A 25,347-nucleotide genomic window follows, 5' to 3' on the forward strand; every position below is an offset into this window, starting at 1 on the left:
GGGCGGGGCGGGGGTGTAGCTATTGTGTTCCTACGTGTGGAAGGGAGGAGGGGGGGGGGGTGGCTTTGAAGCCATCGGAAGCTGCGATTGTGGGCGGTGTAGTAAGTTCGATAGGTAAACGGACGAAGTGAAATCGCCCCGACAATGTGAAAAGTGCCACTTACGAGGGATCTAGCCTCTGGGTATTCTCGTGAGAGATCACCAAGGCTTAGCTGGCGTAAATGACATTACGTTCATGCATCCACAACAACCTCAACAGCTCACTTGTCTTACAGAGTCCCTTCACCGCTCGCATTCTCCTAATACTTAATTCCCGGCTGAATAATCCAATTTGCTAATACGCTCACATGATTACCGCGAGCCCCGACTGCTCGCTACCGTCCTTTCTCGCCACCATATTTGTTCCGAGCCCAAAGCGTCCACCCCTCTCCCTCCTCTCTCCTCTCTCTTCCCCGCCGGAGGTCCCCTCTCGACTCTCGCTCGGATCATCGCCCGGAAATTCGCTACCGAGTGGGAAAAGGCTCACCGCTGCAGCCGGCGAGATATCCCGACCGGTGGCGCCGCCACGCGGCCACGGCACGAATTAAGTCCCTCGGTCGACCGCCCGGCCGGCCGCGGTGGCTTCAAGGGTCACAATCATTGATAAAACCGGCGTCTGATGGCCCGTACTGTTTGCCCACGGCCGCACGCGACGCGCCGGGGTTCTGATTGCGTCACGCCGGCTCGACGAAGGAGGCAGGAGAGGGGCAGGCGGCCGGCGCTGACAGCCAAAACAGAGACAAGACGGCGAGACGCGGGTAGACTCAACAGAGGCCCTGAGACCCGGTTTGGGGATAAGACGGCGGTTGATAGAGGGCCGTGTCATGAAGCGGCCCCGTAAGGGTGACGTTCAATAAGAAAAAAATGAACAATTAACACTAACTGGCTTGAGTGTCACCAAGACAATAGATAATTGTTTGTGCAGGGCTCAATGAAAGGCACACAACAATAATCGGCTAATAATGGCATCAATTGCCACTATGATCTGTAAGCTTAATCAATAAGAGATGGAAGAGACATGAAGGAGAGGCAACGAATGAAAGCTTGTGTTACGATGGGTTCGCAACTTCGATCTCAAGCACCGAACATATCGAAACCAACTCAGTCATCCGCTCGTAACCGCCGTCTCCAGTGCTTCCTTTCTATCGGGGATTCTCTCAGCCGCCCCCAAATGGCTGCGGCACTGTGGACCCCGTTCCAAATGAAACAAAGTAACGCGTCCACCCAAGGCCCTATATAGAGCGTCCACCGATCAATGAGGCGGCGACGACGGACGTCGTGGGAGAGTTTCGTCGCAGGCGACGATATCCGACAGAGGTTCAGCGACTCTGCGGTGACCTCAAAGAGTCAGTGACTTTACCGTAAGCTCTACACAAAACGTGTATTCTCGTTTGTCTTTGAAGTCAAGCTTCAAATAACTTCATTCCAGATAACCTATCGAACTCACGTGCAAAGTTATATACGAGCCTCAGACCAATGCAATGACCTAATAAGATGACAAATTTTGATGTAGACGTGCGTCAAACGTAACGTAACCTGTGACGTAACGATACGTGTCACACAGTGAGCCTATGGCGTCATAAGCTGACATCCCATTGTGTGCAGTAGTGAAGGGACGGTTTTAATGCCACCCCTGTGCGTTCACTATCGGTTGAAGGGATGATTGCAGCTGAAGGACAAATTTCTCCGAAACTGTCCCGATGGAATGCCACTGACTCGAAGCCGACTGCTATTGTCTGGTGTACCTGGGAGAGAATCAATTACATTAACCAGGTTTTCCTGTATTCCGACGAAAGCTGCATGTCCCGCAAGGCCTCGAGAGAAGAAAAAACTGGTGATGAATGAAGCCATTCGCCGAATCTCCCGATGAAAGTAAGACTGCACCATCCCTTCTGCCGAGAGACTTACGACGAACAGCTGTTTCGATGAACCCGTGGTATTGCTTTCCATCATTTATTTCACACTATCAACACCCCGGGATTCGGATTGGGTGCACCAAAGGATTGTGCCGGAGGTTTCTACCTACACTACACGGTCTTCCTGTAAAATGTGGCAGCCCATATCTGTTAATCTAATCACCAGCGACCAGCCTAACAGCCTGTCAGCCTGTAATTGTCCTCTGATACCGTCTGAAAGCGATAACTATTCCGATGAAATAGCAATACTAACAACTACACCAGTTGCGACCCGTTTGTATCGACTGAACAAACCAGCGCCGCAAGTCAACACATTCAGAAATGAAGCGTAATGAACGCCAAATCAACGTCATCACTGCCATGATGACGTCATCAGAGGCTAAACAGCGCTGTCTTATGAGATGCGAGAGGTGCCATATGGCAGCAGACACCCAGTGCTGCCAGACTACCGTCGGTCGGAATAGAGGCCGCGTGTTGATGTTCCCAAACCGTTCACTGCTAGGAATGCGCAGCTGACAACAGAGCCGAAAACGAGGAGAGAGGGCGAGGGAAGAGAAAGAGGCCGAACAAAGACACACCGATCGGGACAACAGGCGCGTGGAAAGCAACAGGGGAGGGCGGAACGTAGCCGGGGACGCTGCACCCAGGGAGGGTGAGAGCGTGGCGAAGGGGAACGGGATACAGTCGCGCACACAAAAAGATGACCTTCCGAGGGCCCGCCGCGACGCGCAGTCGGTTGGCAAGCAGTGCCAAAGTCGGTTTTATGAGCGGGCCAGGGCGTGCCAAATTTGTTGTCAACCGGTAGGGGTTTACATAACTTCAGTGGTTTGATTCGGCGCCGGGAATTTTTCTTAGTCGGAGACGCCTGGACACTCCAAAGTAGAGGTGGCAAAAGATGAAAATTTTGGGAACCAGACTCGAACCAGACCCGGCTGGACATTTCTGGAACCAGTCGGACCCGGTCTTAGTTGGAATCGGAACCATTTGGACCCGTTCCCCAAAAGTCAATTAATACAAACTACTTGTAGGTGTCATTAGTTGCATCTTGTAAAACAGCCTATTTCCCACTGGGAATACCCATGAGCTACTGTGTGCAAAGAAACATTCACTTCATGCACTTCATATTTTGCAATAATGTGTAGTGTCCAAGATGTATAGTTTATGGTAGGACCCGGTTGGACCCGTCATAAAATTTCCAGGAACCGGTCTGGACCCATATGGGTCCAGACTGGTTCTTTGGACCGGGTCCTCGGGTCCACATTTTGCCACCTCTACTCCAAAGATACTTGCATACGGCAAATTTGACACCAATGTCGTCTGAACGATCAGATAAAGGTAAACAGAAATTCGCAACATCTCTGGCCTTTCTTCTACTACGCATGACACTCCCGTTCATCGTAGCGCTTTCCTTTCCTTCGCCCTTCGCCATTCTTCGTCCTCTCCTTCATACCTCGTGCCTTCTGTTTCCCTTCACCACCCCACTCTCCCGCCCCCCTCGCCGGCCTGCCTGGCGCCGCCGCTGCGCACCGGCCCGGGCGTCTGCCCTGCGGCTGTCCGCGGTCGATCTGGCACTCATCTGGCAGCGCGTCCGTGACGTCACGCCGGCCGGCTGACTCAGGCGCCAGACCGACGCCGACGAGGGCGACACGGCCGCCGCCATCTGGCACAAATCTGGCAACTGACGGTGCGCCGGCCGGCGGGAGGGGGTGCCGCAAATAGCGCACGTGCTGCCGCTGACTAACTGAGCATATCGGTCAGGTGTGATAAGTCAGGAGAGTTGAGCTGTTTGATAAATATCACCGGAGCCCATGTGAGTGACATGTCGGCTGCGCACATAATTGGGCCACTCAGCGGAGGAGAGTCGTTGGCACGCTTGAAGAACGCCCCTCTCCCCATCCCCCTCTCGTTAAACATCCCCCGTCACCACTATCACGAACAAGGTGCCCACACCTGACGACATATGTCAGACCCGGCCGGGACAGGACGATCCTCACACATTGACAAACGACTTCACAGGTGAGCGAGTCACCTGTTGCTGACTTTGTTGCCGTACAAGCCTACCCACTGCAACCCGTGGCTGCCACCAGCGCGGCCATTCATCTTATGATGGATGAGGGCGATTACGCTGCCAAACAAACAATGCACCGCCACTACTGAATTACTCGGCTGCCATTCGTAAGTCGGCGCCGATGACATTTGTCCTGTCAAAGCTACCCATGAATGATACAGCCGAATAACAAAGGCCATGCAAAGGGTGTCACTTGGTCCTATAGGCGTCTAAGAATCAATCCATCCTACGATTCACTAACCAAGCCTCAAGGGTCTCTCCTGACTAACACTTAGCACGAGATCTTCTAAGCCTCTTAACTATTCCCCGACCATCGGTAGCTACCCCGTGTGACCGTGACAACACCTGTGTTATCTTGGTGACACCGTGTGTCATCGTATCTCAGTCAGCTCGTTTCGGCTGACACCACAAGCTGTCAGGGTGACAAGCAGCTGACGGATTGCGTGGACTGTCACTCAAGCTGTCAGTGACAGCGTGACCTCAACATCTTTCAGCGACCGCTCAACTCAGGCGGCCTTTTCAAGGCAGCAGTTTTTGCCGTGTAAGTTTACCTCGGCGAGAAAACTCTTCAAAGAGCACACGCACGCATGAAGATAAATGTTTTGTTACGCTACGCTACGCATTGTTTTGAGATGCGATTGGACGTCGACTCAGCCTCTCGACAAAACGCCGGCTAGGGTAGACATGCACCATCGCTCATCTATAGCGCGCCAAATTTGTCACAAGGGGCGAGGTTTAGCGCGCGGAGGCGGGCAGACAACGTGCACGGCATTCTCGCGTCGCGCCGCGCCCAGACTCGACCCCCCCCCCCCCCCACTGCCCCAGACGGGGAAGCGACAGTGAGACAGATATAGCACATGAGACAAACTGGAGAAGGGTGTGGAACAGGAGGAAATTTAGGGGAGCGGTTACAGGAAAAGTAAACACGCCTACAGAGACTAGGAATGCAGATAGTGAGCACTAGGAAATGAAACAAACAAATAACGAAAGCGACTCAGTTCATTTATGACAGCCTCGACGCACCACGAAAAAGGTTAACGAGTAATAGGTAACTCTGCAGGATGAAAAAAGTCCTTAGCGAATATATTAACCGGTAATGGATAGCCTAAATCGGACGAATACCAAGACACGGACCAACAACAACGAACCCTTGACAACCACCCCTGGGTCAACGTCCGGCGGCGACCCTGGCCGTCCAGCTCGGCCGTCCAGTCTCGCTGCCAAATCCTCACGGGCCGGACGCATGGGTCAACACTCCGTGAGGAGGTGCCAACCGACACGGCGCGGTGGCTGGCCGGCGCCAGCCGGCAACATTCCCCAACCGGCCCGCAACGGTTCGACGGAACCGCTGGCAGCGCGCTCTCATGGCACTGCTAGCGTCGAAAACGACGACGACGACGGCAGCGGCGGCGGCGGCGGCGGCGGCGGCGGCGTTGGTGGTGGTGGTGGGGAGGGTTAAAGTCGACGGCGACGAGGGCGTCGACGGCACCGGCGGCGGTGGTCGCCTGTCGGCGCTGGCAGAGGGTGACAACTGGCTGTTGCCGCCTGCCAGACGCTTAACACGTCGGATAAGTTGGTGGTATGGGGGGACGAGGGTAAAACTAAGGCGAGACGAGGCGAAAGAGAATGGTCTGATAGGCGAGTGACCAGACAATTTAGAGCCCGAGGCATAATCGCACACAATACGACAAATGCGAGAGTGGACAGGAAAATGTAGGTAGCTTTAGCCGACAAGATGTTATCATTGAACGGAGATAGCGCAAAACTGGCACGGATGCGACAACAAGTTCCTGTATCTGTACAGTCTGCTCGTCTCCAATATATTCGGATATCTCAGAATAATAATGCTTCGAGTGTCAATACCGACAGTTGACTCATGACTCAGTTCCGTCCCGAGGCAGCCGACTCTCTACTCTCTCCCCGACTCAGGCCGCTGACTCAGACTCCCACTCTGCCTGAGTCTCCCGGAATAACCGTCTCCGTCGGCTCGCCGAGCCAGCAGACAGCCATTCACATTCCCGTCGACGGTTAACGACGATCGACGAACACTGCGCTGTCGACAACGACCAGCCAGTGTCGAAATCGACGGGGGCGGAGGTCGCGGAACTTCCTTTGAAGTGAGCGGCTGGAGCTATGCGCGCGAGGGAAAGCGATGTTGAACTAGGATGAGGTTATGTTTGAAAGAGACTTCGAGCTTGCCTTGGTGACTGCATGAATTCTGGAATGATTATAATAAAAGCAGACGCCGCGGTGGTTTGGATCTAACTCAGACCAGGTTCGTAGAACCATGAGCATGGCGTTATATAAAGGTTGATGCTGAAAATAGCGTCGGTCATACATAACGCAAAAGAGAGCAGCAAGTCACATGAACCATCACCCGCATATAAGAAGCTAAGAAGCTTTCAGAAGCCTTCACTGACCTGGGGATGCCTTGTTGGCCCTGCTGCTGCTGCGGCGGTTGCTGCGGCTGCTGCTGTTGTTGCTGTTGCTGCTGCTGCTGTTGCTGCTGCATGTTGCCTGCGGCTCCGGGCATCGCTCCGGCTGGGTTCATGCCTCCCATTCCGGTCATCCCCGCCCCCGCGGGCATCTGACCCATGGTGCCGTTGTTCATGACCCCTCCGGTCATCTGTGGCGTCATCGCGCCTCCAGCGCCCTCCATGTTGCCATAGAAGTTGCCGCCGTTGCCGGAGTACTGGTTGCCGTTCCCGGAGTATTGGTTGCCGTTGCCGTAGGGCATTTGGCCGCCCATGGGGCCGCCGTAGGGAGAGGCTGGCCTCATGCCTGGTCGGAGGCCGCCCTGTGAAGAGGGGTACACGTCGAGTGAGAACTGAGAACCGAGTGAGATGACATACAAAAAACAACAAGGTTTTGCAGGGCTCAGTTATCGTCGTTATCGTGCGATAGCCGTGAAGCAGTTTGTCGACCGAATGAACAAGAAAATATATCTTCTTCGTGTCCTGTTATCCCCGCACCCGATTTAACTTCCTCCAATCGCGTGACCTTTTCCCGATGGGCCAGCACTGGGCACTTCCGGTCGGGGGGGCGGCTATCGGACCCCGCACTTCCGGTTCACGGTCGAACGTCGATAGCGGAGACGGTCGCGCAATCTGGAGCCACCCGAGACGGCTCTGCGTGCGTGGGAGTGCTAGTGAGGTCTGCTGAGTCATTCCTATTGTGGCTCCATCGTGTCAATATGAAAGTACGATCGACCGCGTACGCGTGACGTCGGACGCGCTCCAAGTTATCTCTCGATATCATTTAAACATCCTGTTTTAGGGTCGTTTATCTGTGAGAGCTATCTAATCTACGAGCTATCTAACTAGGTCATTGAAAGGTCTTTCGACTAGGCAGCTTTGACTCTCTGTTTACTGCGAAGAAAAGTACCTATTTAAAATGAAATGAGTTGACCAGGAAGGGCGCCACATCTCGATAACGGAAACACGCCACAGAAGTACCGCGAAACAAACGCAATAAGCCGACTCTATTCTCTGACATCCCTGGAGGTTTCTGGTGCGGTAAACATCCCAGTGACGTCACAGCTCCACCAGTGACGTCATCGGAGGTCCGCCGACGCGTTTCCCGGGCTAAAGGCAAGGAGGCGAGGAGTTCACGATTGGGTCGGCTACACAAAGATGACGGATATAGGTACCGGATATAGTCGCAAGGCGGGTCGCTGTTAACAAACAGATTCGGGAGACGAGGAATACTCATACTAGTCAAACAATAGGAAAAAAGGTTCCGCAAGTGGGCAATGTTTAGCTACGCTAATATAGGCAAACGCAAGGTACTTCATATAAATTCCTCTTCCCCATTCCGTTAAGTAGGAAGTTCCTTGAAATCACCAATTTTCAAGAGAAACAAATGATCGGTCATCGCAAGAAGCATCCGCTTAGCTGTCCCCGCCTTCTTTGACGTAGCTGGTTGATCAGCTGAGGTCAGTGGCTTCCTCTCAGCTCTACCCCTCCTCCTACTGCGGTCACTCCTTTTCTCTACCTTCCCTCCCCTCTCCCCCACAGCTCGAGTGACCGCGGCGGACGACCACCGCCCGCCCGCTGCGCCGCTGCACGTCTCTGCCACATCACCACACGTCACCAGTGCGCCGGTGCACGCCGCGACGGCGCCATATTTCGCCGCACTGAGCACCGGGATGGCCCGCTGGCCTCACAGGGGGTCGGGGTCGGGTTCGGGTGCACGGTGCATCACTGCAACACTGCAGAGGTCCACCGGGGCCGGGCGGTGGCTCAAACTGGCTCTAGCCAGAGAGGCAGAGGCCGGGAGGAGTGTGCAGAGGAGACGCACAGCGAGGGTCACCGGACGCACAATGTGCGTAACTGACGGCTCCGCCCTACAGCGTAGGATCTATGGCTACCGGGTAAGGGAAAGCGGTGGCAGTGGATGGAGAGGAAAGAGGAGGGACTGCAGGTTACCAGAGGTCACCGGCTGGGGCTGGATATAGTGGTGTTTGGTCTGACCTTCCCAATCCAATTCTATCAACTTTTCTTACCTGGTTGGAACAAAATTTGCCATATCGTTACTAGAACTTTTTGCCAACAGTGTCACGTTTCTTACTTGGTTGGGAGGGAATTGTGAGGGAAGTGGCTTTTCTACGGGGTTGTTACGAACGGACGCCCATTTAGACCTTTTTAACGCAGCTCTATCCTTGTTTCTTACCTGGTTGGGAGGGAACTGCGAGGGTAGCGGCTGCTGCACGGGGTACTGGCCGTACTGGTTCGCAGCGCCCCTCTGAGCCATCTGGGGGTGCGCCGCTCCGTACTGCGCTCCGCCGTACTGAAACAGGGCGGTACAGAGCCGTCAACACCGGGCGGAAGGGGAGCGGGAAATGGCGAGAACGTGCTGTAAAGTAGGTACGCTTTTTAGAGTGAGCAACTGATTAAGACCAATAAGTGACATCAATTCAAACTGGAGCATATATGTAAAGCTATCAATGAGAAAAAGTAATAAAAATGCGAAATTCGGTATCGAGACAAGAGCCTGGGTGTAGGTATGACTAATATGGCAGAAAACGAGTTTATGCAACATAGTGCTCCTTTGCTCATTCGTGTTTACAAAATGCAGTACAACCATCGATAATGTCACAACCACTGACAACTTTATCCATGTATTGTCAACTTTGTTGTAGTGTGAACAAACAGCTCAATTTACCAACCAATCCAACCCCATTTCCTATCCAATATTCTCGCTCACAGTTTTCCCCTTCTCCCGTCCTCCACCTCTCCCCTTCCCGGTATATTCTCCGTCGCCGCCGTTGTTTTATCCCATCGCGTCGCTCCGGGCCGCGCCGCGCCTACAGATCGTTGATAAATCGCGTCAGGCCCGGCGGCGCGTCGTATTTTATACCGACTTAACAGGCGCCCGCCGTCACCAGGATTTCCCGTCGACGTCGACGCCGACGACGCGTCGTTTGCGACGAGGGGTGGTTCATAACGCTGGATCGACTGGTTTACAGACTTTGCATATGTGTTTGAGTGTGTTATACGGGCAATGTGGAAAACATTTGAGTGCATATGCAACAAGTGGCGGTCGTTTGCAAGACATAACACTCCGCATGGTTCCAAATGTTGGGGAGACTGAATTCTGTCGCTTGCACCATATTGGCAAGTCGTAAATTTTATTATGCTTTACTGAACTCTCCATTTTCGGGACCCAGCGTCACGGAATAACACTTGCTCATTCTGTTTTCGCCCTCGGGTACTCTGCATCAAGGCACCTTCCTCCACCGCCTCTCTCTCTCTCTTCTCTCTCTCTCTCTCTCTCTCTCTCTCTCTCTCTCTCTCTCTCTCTCTCTCTCTCTCTCTCTCTCTCTCTCTCTCTCTCTCTCTCTCTCTCTCTCTCCCTATCTCTCTCTCCTCTCCTCGCACCACCATTGCTCCTGAATCTCATGCATAAATTAGCCGCCGGGCGCAACCAGAGCTGTGTTTGAGACTGTACCAGCCGACGATCGACCGTCCTCTGTTGGAGGCTGTACCGACCATGTCGTCACTCGGTCCGGTAACTATCATCCGGGCAAGGAACTTGACTCCTCAGCATTTATCAGCAAAATGACAATAGTTCTCACAGACGTAACTGAGTTTCTGATAAAAACTCATCATCCGATCCCACAATTTTTCACCTATTTGGCCATAAACCACGTAAGTGCCATCATCATTCATCATCCTTTGCTCTAACCCCCCCCCCCCAATTTTCACACCTAGCTCCGCCCCTGCTCTGTGGAGACAGGTTGACCCCTTTGCACCCTCTGAGATACCACGGGCAGCGTGGCGTCACCCCTGGCGGCGGCCTCTCTCTGCCAATCGACCCGTGGCCCCCGAGGCAATGAAGAGCACACCCGTGGCGGCGACAGCAGAGCGGACGGATTTCACGCCCGACCGCCCGGCCGTGAGACGGGGTTGGTAAGCGGCTGATCTATACACTCGGAAAGGTCGACATAAGTGATGTTTATGAGCTCAAATTGATAAGTGTACAGCCAACGGCGTACCAATGCAAACAGTCGCTCTTCTCCCGCAACAATTGTCTCCGTAAATGCATTACTGACACGGCTTTTACCTACGTCAACGCCTGCAGTTGTTGCATCTTTTTAAATGTTTGTCTGACATGTTTTAAATTCCACTATTTCTTACAAAGTTACACCTTCTAGGCCTCCAAAACATCATCAAGCGCCCAATCACCATTGTTTTGTTTTCTAGCGTGTCATGCTCCCAAGGAATTCGTTTCTCTTCTCGGAGCCCGGCGTTTCCCTCTCCTCACCAGTCACCCAGCTTTCTCTGTTCCCTTTCTGTTCTCCTTCTGTTCCCCCTTTTATTCTCACCTGTGCGGGCATTGCGCCGGGGAACTGCCCTGCCCTCTTCTGTGCCATATGCATAGCTGGACTCGGGTATGGCGCCGCCCGTCCGCCCATCATACTCGGGTTCATACCGCGCACATACATCCCGTTAGGGATCATCCCCTGCTGTGGGCGAAGGGGGAGGGGCGAGTGTCAGGGTGGGGTACGGGGTGGGTGGGGTGTTGTGTGGGGACAAATGGCGGCAAGAGGAGGTAAGAGCGGAGTGGGTTAACTTGGCCCAGGTAGTGAAGAAGCGACTTATTGAATGGTTGCTGGAATGAACGAACAAACGAACGAACGAATGAATGAATGAATGAATGAATAAATGAATGAATGAACGAATGAATGAATGAATGAATGAATGACTAAAAAATATGTTAACTGCTATCGACTCCTTGTTTACTCTTCGGTAACGATTCCTTCAATTGCGTTTCCGGAACTAAATTTTCAAAAGCTTCCAATAGGTACTAGCCCGCGCCCTGGTGGGGTCTGTTTATAACGCGACCTGGTGGGGGGGGGGGCTATTTTTTGCCCCCCCTCGTATCTCCAAAACCACTGGACGGATCCTCAAAATTCAAACGGCGTTCGAAAGGCCTGTCAAATTTGTTGAGGGAAACCAAATTTCATTGACCTCGGGGTCACCGATGACGTCACAGGTCAGGTCAAAGATGACATGTTTCACCGTTCACGGGTCATATAGGGAATGCGCTATAACACCGAAAAAAACGCATTTTGTCGAGAATCAGCGATAGGGCGTCAGTTGCCTAGTAGATATGTTGCTATTAGAGGTCACTGACAAAACCAGGTCAGGCACCAGGTCAGGTCACCAAGGGTCACAGGTCAGGTCACATGAGCCCAACTTTACTAAGGTTGTGTGATGCATGTTTTATGGCCAATTTTTCATTTCCAACTCAATGATGTTGGTTATAAGACTATCAGGTATGGCTTAGGCCACTTTCTGGTGAAGTTCAGGTCAAGGTCAGGTCAAGGTCAGGCCAAAAAAGGTCAAATTTTAAAGTTGATAGTTTTGCATAAAATGGGTATTGTTTCGATGCAGCTCGTCACGGGGAGTCTAATGGTGGTCTTTGTTTTGCGCTACGGGGTCTAGAATTGCTAAAAATTGAGTTTGAAAATTTGACGTCATCAATTTTGAACAGTTTTTTCGCTGTAACTTCGCCAAAAAAAAGAGGTATCAATCTCAAATTTGGTATGTGGATGGAAGGCGGTAAGGACTATCACATATATTCCGGTTTTTGCGAAATTCAAAAAACTTTTTGGATTTTTCGATGATTATATCCAAAAAAAATTATTTTTTGATTTTTGGGGGTCAAAATCAAAAAATTCCAAAAATCCGAGATAGCAGTTTTGTAGCCCTGTCAATTCTACAGCTTTTATGTCTTTATCATTTTTCTGTATTTGCAAAGCTATAGGCCTGACAGCTCTTCCCGCGAAACCCTTTTTTGGGTCGAAAACGGCAGAACATGACGTCACTCTGACGTCATTTCCGGCCAACCTATCATAGCTTTTGGAAAAAAAAAATTAGTCACAATGTGTAAAATTGATGTCCGGGAGGGTACTGAAAGTTTGGTGACGATCGGCGCAGCGGTTCTGGAGATATATCGAAAAGTCTAGAGGGGGGCAAAAAATAGCCCCCCCCCCCCACCAGGTCGCGGGCTAATATGCAGCTAAAGATTGGGTAAAGGACATAGGCTGGCAATGGATGAAGGAAAAGCAAACACACACAAACACGACACTAAGCAGTGCTGGACAGTGGACACACGGTAACAGGACTTGTAGTAACGATCACACTGTTATTTACATAATCACGGCTTTACATTCAACTAAAAAGTATTGACATCACACTGGACAATGTCAAGAACAACGTAAATCCCTAGGAAAACTCTTCTATGAGGTCGTTGTAAGCTAAGCCCGTGAAACTAAAGCATTTAGGTTGCGAGCATTTTCGGGACCAAGCCAAACTCTGGACTTATTTTACAAAGACACAGGATAAAAATAAAAGACCGGAATTCATGTTTGCTTCATCAAAGCTGGTTAGAAATATGAGCAAGTCTACGTGGAATGTGGATGTTTGTATGGGTATGGACATTGTCGAACAGCTAAATTACCTAGTTACCACAGGGATCACGCGGCTACCTTTCCTAAGGAGCACAGGGTCACACAGCTCCCACTCACGGACTGGAGAAACACAGACTGACAGACAACAGTCTGGAAAAAAAACGGACAGCCATGAACAGGATCAGAATCAACTCAAAGCAACGTCATTTCACAGATTGGTAATTTAACTGGATAAATAGTACTCACTAAGTTAACGGAATAGGGGAGGAGTAAAAAAAAAACAATAAGAGAAAGTTGATGTCAAACTGGTAACAATCATCTTTTGTTTTTATTCCTTATACATTTGTTAAAATCAACGGATGCAGCTTATGAGAGCCTTGACCTTTCAGTGCATTTTATAATACACTAAGATGCATATCCATATTAAGTAGGAATAACGATACATTTATTGTGTTTAAATTGCTATTTTTGGTGATAGACGATACCAGTACAATTTCAGCCCCGGTCCTTAGAGCTCCCGATAGAATAACAGGAGCCAAGTGTACATACCCCTTCCCTCCTACAATCCCTAGCGCTGACCACACTCAGACACCCCGCCAGTTTGGTTTATTTTGTTTACACCCATGGCGCCGGTCTGGCGTCAGGGGCACCAAACTGCGCGTGATCGGGTCAAACAAACGTCAACACTTTGGGGTGCCCCGGCGCCGCGCTGGCGCGCCGTGGTCGCCGGTGACACCGCAGTGTGTCACGACGTGTCAGTCGCGTCACGGTGGTGACATGGTGTGATGACGTCATTGTGACGTTAGAAGAGGGTGTCCCTGGTTAGATCTGGGAAAGCCGTGGGAAGGCAGAGTAAGATGGCCGAATATGGGAATGTTTTTAGACTATTAATTCTGTAGAAGTAGGTATAGTTCGTTTTTCTTAAGTTTGCCCCTCACTGTAAACGTCTTTTTGAACACAGCACGAGAATTGCTAGCTGAATTACTGAGAAAACTGGTTGGCGCACATTGATTTCACCAGATTTCACAGACGATCAATTTTACCAAATTCGTTTACTATTTCACAGACTCATAGCTCGTATTTACCCATACCTACAGCTCCACAGTGATAGACGACTTCTCATGAATTATGTCTGAAGTAATTAATAAATTGCACGGCGTTTAACATTAACGTTACATCGTCGGTGTTCAAAACTTATTTTGAAAATATTATTCATATCTCCAATACAATGTGCGCCAACCAGTTTTCTCAGCAATTCAGCTAGCAATTCTCGTGCTGTGTTCAAAAAGACGTTTACAGTGAGGGGCAAACTTAAGAAAAACGAACTATAATTATTGATCTAAGCGCCATTGAGTCAACGTACTGAAGTGAAACCCTGGAACACGTCCTATTATGACAGGATAGGATAGTTAGGATTCCATTGAAACACGGTGTCCCGCCCATAATGCCACGTGCTGTTGCTATTTCTCACCTGCATTTGCATGCCCATCTTGCCTTGCATGCCCTGGCCCATGGGTCCGGGACCCATGCCGTTCATGGGGCCCGGACCCATGCTGGTCATGGGCCCCATCGGTCCCATGCTGTTCATTCCGTTCATGCTGTTCATGCTGTTCATGTTCATCATGTTCTGGTTCACCATGGGCCGCTGAACGTCGCCGAATTGGCCGCCGTAGTTCGGCATCTGGCCACCCATCTGCCGGAGAAGGAAACACAATAATTAGTCACACGGGCTTCAGGGAAATTGGAGAAAAACGAAACCGGTAGAACACAACGAAATAAAAACGTCCGCTTGTGAATGACAAACGCAAGTCAACTATATGCATACGCAACATATGAGGTAAAGGCTGCATTTTCTTTTTCACAAATGACGTCGACTTATTGATGCACAGCAGGGATAATATATTTTACTCGTCTATTTTGAGCAATCAATCTCAAACACAGCTGGCATCAAACGACGATCATTTGGGTTCGGGGTACCGTGCTCGATACCGGCCATCGCCATTTAAAACAGACATCGGATGTCATAAACGAACATCTGTCTGCCCCAACTCCCCGCTTCTGGCACATGCCAATCAAGCCCTCCTACTCCAACCCGCACATACGGCACGTGATCCTCAGCTGCACTGCCACACGTATATCGATCACGTGCTTCGCTCACGTGCCTTTCGTATGCTCCCTTTCCCTCCCTCAGATTACTCGGGTATGGATTCGCGACCATTTGTGTGGCTTTGGTCTAGCGAATTTCTACGTCGATTACACCGGTATTTGAAGAACAGCATGGCTGCTAAAACAGCTGTGGTATGTGTGGCCTCCAACCCTTAAATATCAGCTTTTCCTGGTTTAACGAAGAGCGAATCTCAGACACTGTTACCGAGCTTAGCAGTGTGCTGGGTGCGTGACATTGAGCTGGAGAAGGTACAAGTGACCCCGGTCACCGACCGCTAAGACGGAGAAGCTCTTCACTGACAACACGCGTGAAAATCCCATCCGGTAAAACATCCCCAAAATGGTCCGAAATCTCCGCACGCAGGGTGTGGCGAGCCTTACGACCTCAACGAAGAATCAGTGCGGGATCCACGCGGATATCTCGGACAGTCAGGCGTGTCTCGCCGGACGACCCAACACGGCTGTTAATCTGTGTGAAGGAGGTGCCTGTCGACAATTAACTCGCGTCCCGCACGTGCGTGTCAGTGCGTGAGCTGCGTAGACGCTCTGCAGAGGAGCGTTGCGCCCGGCGTGCGGGGAATGTTCTGCAAACGCGTCCAGTTGTTTATGAGCTGTCCAGAGGGCAGTGAGTCAGGCTCCGGCGGTGAAAAATATTGGGCCGGTGTGTTGACACACCAGCTCTGGAAAACATTCGGCGGACCGCGGCAGCACATTAGCACGTGATCAATGTCAATCAACTGGCCGAAATCACGACAGGGAACTGCGGTGAAGAAGGCAATCAGCGCTGCCTGGATTCACTAGCTAACGATGTTTCCCATTCCAGATTCCATCGGTCGGTGAAAAGCCAGACCGACTAATTTGTTATTGAAAATGCAGCAGCTAGTTCGGCGGATCTCCCCCCCCCCCCCGTCAGGGCCCTTCCACATCCCAACAAATTTTCGTTGCTGTGCCAGACCATAATCCAAAGCTTCTGATCTTTCAATCACATCAGTCAACCATTGACCCATGATAGCCATGGTTATCCCAATCTCTTGTGTAAGTGGGATGGCTCGGCAGCCCGTTCCTCTCGTCTCTTAGCAGCCCCTTACCGTATTTCGTCCATGTCCTATTGCTCCCGTTCAGTGACCTACCCGCGTCCGGTGCTCTCTCCCAAGTCCATCCCATCCCGCACCGTTAGCTCTGTGGTTCGTGCCGGACGATGATAGTGGACCATTCCCTCCCCCTCTCCCTCCCTCCCTCCGTCCCTCTCCCCAGCCCGCTACCCCGGCAGAGGTCACAAAGGTGACCCGAGCGGACACAAACAACGGATACTGGTCGACCGAGGGAGGCGGCCCGCCGACGGCCAACAAATGAGCCACGCTGCCAGCCAACCGGTGGAGAAATATGTGGACACTGCGGGGTGAGAAGTGGATTGGGGACTGTGATACTTTTAGGTCGAAAAGTATACCAAAGAGGAACCAGGAATTTGAATTATTTTGGCAATCCCACGCCGTGTTTCAATATATACCTAGAGCATCAAATAATATAGGTAATAAATAGATAGTTGAAACCGCATTCCGATAACTAGAAATATATCCAGAAGCGCGTAAGAGCCTAGATGAGACTAAATCAATATCACTTCAACCTCAAAGACTAAATCAATATCACTTCAACCTCAAAGACGTCATTTATCCGTTCAGTGACGTCAGATGTCTATTTTCATTCCCCGAACATCCGCCCTTTGTCTCACACAAACGTCATAAGAGAATAAGTGATTCTTATTATATTTATCTCCAGTTGTGGCCCGATGGCTATAAAAAGGGTCGGTATTTCTACCACAGATTTGTTCCGAGAGAACTTGGCCACGAGCTATGGAACGTTACATAATACGAATTTCGATACACGAAAGCTCTGATGGGTTACATCAGTCATCTCAAACTGGTTCGGGAATAGGTGCACGCATTATTCATACCTTAGCTCCCCCTTGAAAGGCAATGCTATATTATACATGATAGCTCTATCTACTATACTATAGTTCGTTTTTTTAAAGTTTGCCCCTCACTGTAAACGTCTTTTTGAACATAGCACGAGAATTGCTAGCTGAATTACTGAGAAAACTGGTTGGCGCACACTGATATAACCAGATTTCACAGACGATCAATTTCATCAAATTTATTTACTATTTCACAGACTCGTAAATCGTATCTGCTAATACCTACAGCCCCACAGGGATAGACGACTTATCAGGAATTATGTCTGAACTAATAAATAAATTGCACGGCGCTTAACATAACGTTAAATCGTCGATGTTCAAAACTTATTTTTGAAAATATTATTCATATCTACAATACAATGTGCGCTAACCAGTTTTCTCAGTAATTCAGCTAGCAATTCTCGTGCTGTGTTCAAAGAGACGTTTACAGTGAGGGGCAAACTTAAGAAAAACGGACTATATTTGTAGAATGAAACTCTGTCTGTCTGTCTGTTTGCACCGTGCAGAGGGGTGCTTTGACGCCGTGCACAGGCCAGACGGTGCGGTCGAGGGAGCTGAAATTTTCGCAGGGTGCTGATGACGTCACGGGCACGTGCAGTGTCGTGTTTCGGGTCTCGGGGGGTGGATGGTTCGCACGTGGCACGCCCTGGAAAAGTGCGTATTTCCTCTCAAATTTGCTCAGTCTTCAAGGCATCGGCAGCCGGGTTTGATGGACTTTGCAACTAAAATGCATGACGATCGGCGGCGGGTGCCTCTCATTTCCGGATTGGCAGCTTATTTATTTTGATAAACAGATGCGAATGAAGGTGTTTATTTTCGTTGAATGGGGTCAGTTTTAAATGCGCTAACACAAATGCACCGGGTTTGCCGCAATGCGCCACATTTGTCGAAATGCGCCATTTTTTGCCGGAAATTGCACAACTTTGTCAAATATGGTCCGATAAAGGTGCAATTCGGTGAAAGGATGCATGACAAAAGGACAGGCACAAATGCGCCACTTTTGTCGCAATGCGCCACATTTGTCTCAAAGCGCCATTTTTACCAAATACGGTAAAGAATAATGGAGTGACACGTGTAGGAGCAGTTTTAAGAACTCTTTTTTAGTTTATCAGTTTATCTGCAATAGTCTGACCTCACATGACCCAGTGGTTGTGGTAGGTGTAGTGGTAGTGGTAGTGGTAGTGGTAGTGGTAGTGGTAGGAGTAGCGGTAGGGGTAGTGGTAGCAGTAGGGGTAGTGGTAGGGGTAGTAGTAGGGGTAGTGGTAGGGGTAGTGGTAGGGGTAGTAGTAGGGGTATTAGTAGGGTAGTGGTAGATGTAGTGGTAGTGGTAGGGGTAGTAGTAGGGTAGTGGTAGGTGTAGTGGTAGTGGTAGGAGTAGAAGTAGTGGTAGGGGTAGAAGTAGGGGTAGTGGTAGTGGTAGTAGTAGTGGTAGGGGTAGAAGTAGGGGTAGTGGTAGAGGTAGTGGTAGGGGTAGTGGTAGGGGTAGTGGTAGAGGTAGTGGTAGGGGTAGTGGTAGGAGTAGTGGTAGGGGTAGGGGTATAGTGGTAGGGGTAGTGGTAGGAGTAGTGGTATGGGTAGAAGTAGTAGAAGTGTGGTACAGGCCGATCCAATGTGACGTGGTGACCTATACGACCTGGCCTCACCGAAGGTGACCTGGCCTGACCCAGTGTGACCAGGGATGACCATCTTGACCTGATTTGACCCCGTATAACCCAAATTTCATTCAACTAAGCCATCAGAATATTCCTTTATATATCTGCTTACAGACGGCTCATCGGTATGAATCAAACACCATTCGAAAGCAAACTGGCTGCTGCGTATTTTATGGCTACGCCGCGAAGCAAGTGGCGCAGCCACTTGTCTACTATACTATTTGTGAAATGAAACTCTGTCTGTCTGTTTGCACCGTGCAGAGGGGTGCTTTGACGCCGTGCGCAGGTCAAACGGTGCGGTCGAGGGGGCTGAAATTTTCGCAGCGTGTTGATGACGTCACGCGCACGTGCAGTGTCGTGTTTCGAGTCCCGGGGGGTGGATGGGTTGCACGTGGCACGCCCTGGAAAAAGGTGCATTTTCTCCAAATTTTGCTCGGTTCCCAAGCCGGCTTCAAGGCATCGGCAACCGGGTTCGATGGACTTTGGCAATAAAATGCATGGCAAGCGGCGGCGGGTGCCTCTCATTTGCGGATTGACAGCTTATTTATTTTGATAAACAGAGGCGAATGAAGGTGTTGATTTTCGGTAAATAAAGACAGTTTTCAATGCGCTTAACCGAATGCACCGCGTTTGCCGCAGTGCGCCACATTTGTCCACATGCGCTATTTTTGCCGCAAATCGCACAACATTGTCAAATATGGTCCGATAAACGTGCAATTCGGTGGAAGGATGCATGGCAAAACGACAGGAATAAATGCACCACTTTTGTCGCAATGCGCAACATTTGTCACTAGGCGCCATTTCAACCAAATACGATTAGAAATAATGGATTGACACGAGTAGGAGAAGGGTTAGGAACTCTTTTTTAGTTTATCAGTTTATCTGATGGTCTCCGACCTCACATGACCCAGTGGTAGTGGTAGGTGTAGTGGTAGTAGTAGCGGTAGGGGTAGTGGTAGTATTAGGGGTAGTGGTAGGGGTAGTGTTAGGGGTAGTAGTAGGGGTAGTGGTAGGGGTAGTAGTAGGTAGGGGTAGTAGTAGATAGGGGTAGAAGTAGAAGTAAGTGGTAGGGGTAGTGGTAGGGTAGTGGTAGGGGTAGTAGTAGGGGTAGTGGTAGGGGTAGTGGTAGGGGTAGGGGTAGTGGTAGTAGTAGTGTGGTCCAGGCCGATCCAATGTGACAAGGTGACCTATACGACCTGGCCTGGCCGAAGGTGACCTGGCCTGACCCAGTGTGACCAGGGATGACCACCTTGACCTGACTTGACTCCGTATGACCCAAATTTCATACAACTAACTACTAAGCCCTCAAAATAGTTCGCATGTTCAATATTTTCTTCTGCACGTTTCCGTCCATATCTCTGCTTCCAGACGACCGATCAGTTTAAATCAAACACCATTCGAAAGCAAATTGGCTGCTGCCGTATTTTATGGCTACGCCGCGAAGCAAGTGGCGCAGCCGCTTGTCTACTATACTATTTGTGAAATGAAACTCTGTCTGTTTGCACCGTGCAGAGGGGTGCTTTGACGCCGTGCGCAGGTCAAACGGTGCGGTCGAGGGGGCTGAAATTTGCACACGGTGTTGATGACGTCACGGGCACGTGCAGTGTCGTGTTTCGAATCCCGGGGGGTGGATGGTTCGCACGTGGCACGCGCTGGAAAAAGGTGCATTTTCTCCAAATTTGCTCGGTCTTCAAGGCATCGGCAGCCGGGTTCGACGAACTTTGCAACTAAAATGCATGACGATCGGCGGCGGGTGCCTCTCATTTGCAGATTGACAGCTTATTTATTTTGATAAACAGAGGCGAATGAAGGTGTTGATTTTCGGTAAATAAAGACAGTTTTCACTGCGCTAACACAAATGCGCCGCGTTTGCCGTAATGCGCCACATTTGTCAAGAGGCCCCATTTTTGCCGCAAATTGCACAGCTTTGTCAAATATGGTCCGATAAAGGTGCAAATCGGTGGAAGGAAGCATGGCAAAACGACAATTACAAATGCACCATTTTTGTCGCAATGCGCCACATTTGTCACAAGGCGCCATTTCAACCAAATACGATTAAGAATAATGGAATTACACGAGTAGGAGCACGGTTAGGAACTCTTTTTTAGTTTATCAGTTTATCTGATGGTCTGTGACCTCACATGACCCAGTGGTAGTGGCAGTAGTGTAGTGATAATAGTATTGGTAGGAGTAGCGGTAGGGGCAGTGGTAGTATTAGGGGTAGGGGTAGTGTTAGGGGTAGTGTTAGAGGTAGTAGTAGGGGTAGTGGTAGGGGTAGGGGTAGTGGTAGGGGTAGTGGTAGGGGTAGTAATAGGGGTAGGGGTAGTAGTAGGGGAAGGGGTAGTGGTAGGGGTAGGGGTAGTGGTAGGGGTAGTGGTAGGGGTAGTAGTATTGGTAGGGGTAGTGGTAGGGGTAGTGGCAGGGGTAGTGGTAGGGGTATTAGTAGTGGTAGGGGTAGTAGTAGGGGTAGTAGTAGTGGTAGGGGTAGTAGTAGGGGTAGTGGTAGGGGTAGGGATAGGGGTAGGGGTAGGGGTAGTGTTAGGGGTAGTGGTAGTAGTAGTGGTAGGGGTAGCGGTAGGGGTAGTAGTAGGGGTAGTGGTACGGGTAGTCGTAGTAGTAGGGGTAGGGGTAGGGGTAGGGGTAGTGGTAGTGGTAGGGGTAGGGGTAGTGGTAGGGGTAGTGGTAGTAGTAGGGGTAGGGGTAGTGATAGGAGTAGTGGTAGGGGTAGTGGTAGTGGTAGTGGTAGGGGTAGTGGTAGGGGTAGTGGTAGGAGTAGTGGTATGGGTAGAATTAGTAGAAGTGTGGCACAGGCCGATACAATGTGACGTGGTGACCTATACGACCTGGCCTGACCGAAGGTGACCTGGCCTGACCAAGTGTGACCAGGGATGACCGACTTGACCTGACTTGACCCCGTATGACCCAAATTTTATCAAACTAAGCCATCAGAATATTCCCCTATATATCTGCTTCCAGATGGCTCATCGGTATGAATCAAACACCATTCGAAAGCAAACGGGCTGCTGCGTATTTTATGGCTACGCCGCGAAGCAAGTGGCGCAGCCGCTTGTCTACTATACTATTTGTGAAATGAAACTCTGTCTGTCTGTTTGCACCGTGCAGAGGGGTGCTTTGACGCCGTGCACAGGTCAAACGGTGCGGTCGATTGGGCTGAAATTTGCACACGATGTTGATGACGTCACGGGCACGTGCAGTGTCGGGTTTCGAGTCCCGGGGGTGGATGGTTCGCACGTGGCACGCCCTGGAAAAAGGCGTATTTTCTCACAAATTTGCTCGGTCTTCAAGGCATCGGCAGCCGGGTTCGATGAGCTTTGCAACTAAAATGCATGGCAAGCGGCGGCGGGTGCCTCTCATTTGCGGATTGACATCTTATTTATTTTGATAAACAGATGCGAATGAAGTTGTTGATTTTCGGTAAATAAAGACAGTTTCAATGCGCTTAACCGAATGCACCGCGTTTGCCGCAACGCGCCACATTTGTCACGATGTGCCATTTTTGTCGCAAATCGCACAACTTTGTCAAATATGGTCCGACAAACGTGCAATTCGGTGGAAGGATGCATGACAAAACGACAATTAAAAATGCACCAATTTTGTCGTAATGCGCCACATTTGTCACAAAGCGACATTTCCACCAAATATGATCAAGAATAGTAGAGCGACAAGATTAGGAGCAAGGCTAGGAACACTTTTTAGTTTATCAGTTTATCTGATAGTCTGTGACCTCAGATGACCCAGTGGTAGTGGTAGGTGTAGTGGTAGTAGTATTGGTAGGAGTAGCGGTAGGGGTAGTGGTAGTATTAGGGGTAAGGGTAGTGGTAGGGGTAGTGTTAGGGGTAGTAGTAGGGGTAGTGGTAGGGGTAGTGGTAGGGGTAGTAGTAGGGTAGTGGTAGTAGTAGGGGTAGGGGTAGTGGTAGGGGTAGTGTTGGGAGTAGTGGTAGGGGTAGTGGTAGGGGTAGTGGAAGGGGTAGTGGTAGGAGTAGTGGTATGGGTAGAATTAGTAGAAGTGTGGCACAGGCCGATCCAATGTGACGTGGTGACCTATACGACCTGGCCTGACCGAAGGTGACCTGGCCTGACCCAGTGTGACCAGGGATGACAGACTTGACCTGACTTGACCCCGTATGACCCAAATTTTATCAAACTAAGCCATCAGAATATTCATTTATATATCTGCTTCCAGACGGCTCATCGGTATGAATTCAAAAGCAAACTGGCTGCTGCGTCTTTTATGGCTACGCCGCGAAGCAAGTGGCGCAGCCGCTTGTCTACTATACTATTTGTTGAATGAAACTCTGTGTGTCTGTCCGTCTGTTTGCACCGTGCAGAGGTGTGCTTTGACGCCGTGCCCAGGTTAAACGGTGCGGTCGATTGGGCTGAAATTTTCGCAGGGTGTTGATGACGTCACGGGCACGTGCAGTGTCGAGGTTCGAGTCTCGGGGGGTGGATGGTTCGCACGTGGCACGCCCTGGAAAAGTGCGTATTTCCTCTCAAATTTGCTCAGTCTTCAAGGCATCGGCAGCCGGGTTTGATCTTGGGTTTGATGGACTTTGCAACTAAAATGCATGACGATCGGCGGCGGGTGCCTCTCATTTGCAGATTGGCAGCTTATTTATTTTGATAAACAGAGGCGAATAAAGATGTTAATTTTCGGTAAATAAAGACAGTTTTTAATACGCTTACACAAATGCACCGCGTTTGCCGTAGTGCGCCACATTTGTCACGAGGTGTCATTTTTGCCGCAAATCGTACAACTTTGTCAAATATTGTCCGATAAAGGTGCAATTCGGTGGAAGGATGCGTGGCAAAACGACAATTACAAATGCACCACTTTTGTCGCAATGCGCCACATTTGTCACAACTCACAAGGCGCCATTTCCGTCAAATACGATTAAGAATAATGGAATGACACGAGTAGGAGAAGGGTTAGGAACTCTTTTTTTAGTTTATAAGTTAATCTGATAGTCTGTGACCTCACATGACCCAGTGGTAGTGGTAGGTGTAGTGGTAATGGTAGTGGTAGTGGTAGTGGTAGTATTAGGAGTAGTGGTAGGGGTAGTGTTAGGGGTAGTGTTAGGGGTAGTGTTAGGGGTAGTAGTAGGGGTAGTTGATGAAATACTAGGACTTACTCCACAAGGAGATCGAATGGGTCGGAGCGCTTTCAATATGTATTATACATATCGTCGTCAGCGAATCAATAACGGGTCGAATCGAGTCGGGTATCGAAGAGGTTCGGGAGCTGCGCGGCAGAGCGCAGTAGTATGTGATCGCTTAGATCACAATTCGAATAGTATGTGATCGCTCTGCCGCGCAGCTCCCGAACCTCTTCGATACCCGACTCGATTCGACCCGTTATTGATTCGCTGACGACGATATGTATAATACATATTGAAAGCGCTCCGACCCATTCGATCTCCTTGTGGAGTAAGTCCTAGTATTTCATCAATTTAATTCCATCTCCACATCATGTCATTACGTCAGTAGGGGTAGTGGTAGTGGTAGGGGTAGGGAAGTGGTAGGGGTTGGGGTAGGGGTAGTGGTAGGGGTAGTGGTAGGAGTAGTGGTAGGGGTAGTGGTAGTGGTAGTGGTAGGGGTAGTGGTAGGGGTAGTGGTAGGAGTAGTGGTTGGGGTAGTGGTAGTGGTAAGGGTAGGGGTAGGGGTAGTGGTAGGGGTAGTGGTAGTAGAAGTGTGGCCCAGGCCGATTCAATGTGACGTGATGACCTAAAGACCTGGCCTGACCGAAGGTGACCTGGCTGGACCCAGTGTGACCAAGGATGACCACCTTGACCTGACTTGACCCCGTATGACACAAATTTCATCCAACTCAGCCCTAAGAAAAGTTATTATGTTCAAAATTTTCCTCTGCACGTTTCCGTCCATATTTCTGCTTCCAGGCGACAGATCAATTTAAATCAAACACCATTCGAAAGCAAATTGGCTGCTGCCGCATTTTATGGCTACGCCGCGAAGCAAGTGGCGCAGCCGCTTGTCTATATTACTATTTGAGGTGACGTAGTTTCTGTCTATTACGAAGGTCGCGACATGGTGCTACGTAGCGCGGGTTACAGGTCACACCGTTGCACCTACCGCGCTGAAGTTTGCGCAACTCATAGAACAAGGATGGACAACGTGCCTTTGATGGGTCTCAGCTCGATCGGATCGATAGCGAGCGCGTGGCGCGTGCCCAAAAAGTGCAAATTCGCGTCATAGACTTTACATGTATTAATCGGCTGGCAAAAACGGGCGAAAACAGCCAAATTTGCCCGACACGGGTCCGGTTTCCGTGCAATATCTCGGTAACCGTGGGCCCGATTGACACGGGGAAAACACCATCGTGTAGAGAATCGAACGGGCTATCGAATGGTGTGCGGTGCGGAGGATGGCACGCGCCACGTGCACACGTGAGGGCAATTTTATTTCAGAAAGTGCCGTTTTAAATGGATTTTGGATTTTATTTTATTTTCACGTGACCGTCAGAATGAGTGAGTCAAAACAACGCCTATTCGCAGGAGAAATGTACCGCCTCTCATAATAAAATTGTGAAAAGCTAATTGATCAAAAACAAGGTGGAAAAAATCGCTGAAGAAAATGGTATT

General features: G+C 50.1%; 1 protein-coding gene across 3 annotated transcripts in view; it reads right to left on the minus strand.

Moving 5' to 3' along the window:
- The window catches only part of LOC122365896 (zinc finger MIZ domain-containing protein 1-like), a 138,281-nt gene that overhangs the window by 12,941 nt on the left and 99,993 nt on the right, over window positions 1–25,347 (minus strand). For 2 of the 3 annotated variants that reach the window (XM_043337509.1, XM_043337512.1), the window contains 4 exons: window positions 14,412–14,633; window positions 10,850–10,990; window positions 8,695–8,811; window positions 6,444–6,820 (listed from right to left, as the gene is read on the minus strand). In XM_043337509.1, the coding sequence (XP_043193444.1) occupies window positions 6,444–6,820; window positions 8,695–8,811; window positions 10,850–10,990; window positions 14,412–14,633 (857 nt within the window). The remainder of the gene's footprint in view (window positions 1–6,443; window positions 6,821–8,694; window positions 8,812–10,849; window positions 10,991–14,411; window positions 14,634–25,347) is intronic. The other variant, XM_043337511.1, reaches the window with a different exon arrangement.

Source organism: Amphibalanus amphitrite, unplaced genomic scaffold, assembly GCF_019059575.1.
Source record: "Amphibalanus amphitrite isolate SeventyFive unplaced genomic scaffold, NRLGWU_Aamphi_draft 000771F_arrow, whole genome shotgun sequence".
In the NCBI taxonomy this organism is placed as follows: Eukaryota; Metazoa; Arthropoda; class Thecostraca; order Balanomorpha; family Balanidae; genus Amphibalanus; species Amphibalanus amphitrite.